Below are 1,982 nucleotides of genomic sequence, written 5' to 3'. Positions count from 1 at the left end.
AATAATAATAAACGTTTCATTGGAAACGTCACTGAGGTAGTCAAGGATAAGAGGGCTCCCGTGTGGGCTATGGTGGTCAGCGCCCACCCACCCCGGAGCACTTCTGTGGTGTTCCTCAGCCCCACGGGAGAAGTGTCCCTGCGCTGACCCCTGGCCATGCCCCTGACCACAACAGGATCAGAGAAATCCGGGTTCAGCAAGCAGAGGTTTTTCGTTGTTGTTGTTACTAACGACGACTCAATCCTGGACACACTGTCTAAAAGCAGACATTAAAAGATTCATTTGCAACACCATTTATGCCAAGGGCACACTGTCCTTGCAAGAAATCGAATTACTAGATTTTCAAATGCACATAACCTCTGGCCCCCGTTGGAACAACTTCCCGACAACAATCCCAGCTCCACAGATGGACATTGTGATCTCCATTAGGATTTATTTCGAAAAGGAGGGGAACACGACACTGGCTTCCAACGTTTGCCCCGCGTGAAGATAAACATCCAGGCTTGAGAAAACGTTCCTCAAAGGGAATTGATAAGTCAAAGACCAGCAGCCAAAGGTCATACTGAATTCTAACGAGGTGGCCCCAATTTTCAACTATGTGTCATCGCGGCTACCCTGTCCAGGGTCTGTCTGCCCAGGGCAGAGGTAGCTCACCTTGGGGCGGGAGGCTCCTGGTCTGACACCCCTTCCTGGGTCACACGGACTGGGCGGGACCCTGGGACCCCTGTTTCCGCGAGTGAGAAACGAATTGGACAGGAGCTGGGGTCCCGCTGACTCCTGATCCGGATTCCTGATCAATGACTGGGTTCTGTAGTCCCTAGGATACCGATCCAGCTCCGGGGGAAAAGGAACTATTTAAAACCAAGTGAAGGAAAAAATAAAATTAAAAAATCAAAAATAACTGGGACGACCACGAAGGGACTCGAACCCTCAATCTTCTGATCCGGAATCAGACGCCTTATCCATTAGGCCACGCGGCCGCACGAAAGCTGGCAGCTCAGCTCGCCTCATAAAGTCTACGCAGGCGCCTCACAGCGTTCCTCAATACGCATGCCCAGCTGGAGAGGTGCTCCGCCCATCAGAATACCTCGTAAACGGAGCCCGGAACACAGGGGCGGGGCGGGGCGGGGCTGCTCGGCTAGAGCGCTCCGCTGAGGGTCTGGGAAAGCGAGTTCGAGCCCCGAGGAGGCAGACATCGGTTCCCACTCCCCCAAGCTCCTTCTGCTCGGTCGGGTTAGGAGCACCAGCTGCCCCCACCCCCACCCCAATGCCCTGGACGTCCCTCATAGTCCCGGACAACCGTCCCAGGGTCCGTAGGTCTAGAGGGAACTCAGAGTAACCAGAGGGCAGCTGCATGTGCAGAGCTGGTGGAAACCGGATGGTCCGACCCTCGGGGTCAATTTCGGAACTTCCAGCCCCTGGGTGGACCTCGCCTCCCTGAGAGCAGGAAGTGTCCCCGGAAAGGTGCCCTGCAGCCACACCCGGGGAGCGGGCTGGGGGCCGGCCGGCCGCGGGGACGGGATCGCGTTCACTGGCAGTCAGGCTCGCAGGCAGAGGCGGCGACGCAGGGAGCTGCGGAGCTCCAGGCATTCCTTGCGGGGCTGGTCGCAGTCGGGGCCCAGCACGGCCAGCTCGCACATTCGCCTGTTGACCTGCGAGGACCGCGCTCGGTCACTGCCCAGGGCTCCCACCGTGGGCCCCTACAGGCTTCCAGTGCGCAGCACCTAGGCCTGGCTTGCAGGGAAGTGGGAATCCAGCCTCTTGTCGCCCACCCCCCTTTCCCTTTACTATATCCCCTACTTCTACATCCCTGCCCCCACACACACACACACACACCTCAGTCATCAGCTCTAGCAGGTCTCCTCCGGAGTCGGCTCTGAGCACCTCCACCAGCGTCTGGATAAAGTCTGAACCCTTTTCATCCCGATAGGCCACACAGCCTAGGCCGAGGGGACCGGAAATGCTCTTGACTTTCAGCCCTA

The 1,982-nt window shown here is 57.7% G+C and overlaps 1 protein-coding gene and 1 non-coding gene across 2 annotated transcripts in view; both read right to left on the bottom strand.

The window, feature by feature from the left end:
• Positions 1-907: 907 nt before the first annotated feature.
• TRNAR-CCG lies at positions 908-980 on the bottom strand. The gene has a single exon. It is a non-coding gene; the product is annotated as a tRNA-Arg (tRNA).
• Positions 981-1,533: 553 nt separating this feature from the next.
• The window catches only part of LOC101647320, a 6,609-nt gene continuing 6,160 nt past the window's right edge, over positions 1,534-1,982 (bottom strand). The window contains exons 10-11 of the mRNA XM_045285975.1: positions 1,837-1,940; positions 1,534-1,652 (exon numbers count right to left, since the gene is read on the bottom strand). Coding sequence (XP_045141910.1) covers positions 1,539-1,652; positions 1,837-1,940 — 218 coding nt within the window. The 3' untranslated portion in view covers positions 1,534-1,538. The remainder of the gene's footprint in view (positions 1,653-1,836; positions 1,941-1,982) is intronic.

The sequence above is a fragment of the Echinops telfairi genome, unplaced genomic scaffold (genome assembly GCF_000313985.2).
Source record: "Echinops telfairi isolate 266 unplaced genomic scaffold, ASM31398v2 ScPeMD7_5;HRSCAF=22, whole genome shotgun sequence".
Taxonomy (NCBI): Eukaryota; Metazoa; Chordata; class Mammalia; order Afrosoricida; family Tenrecidae; genus Echinops; species Echinops telfairi.
This window is presented reverse-complemented; position numbering and strand designations above follow the sequence as displayed.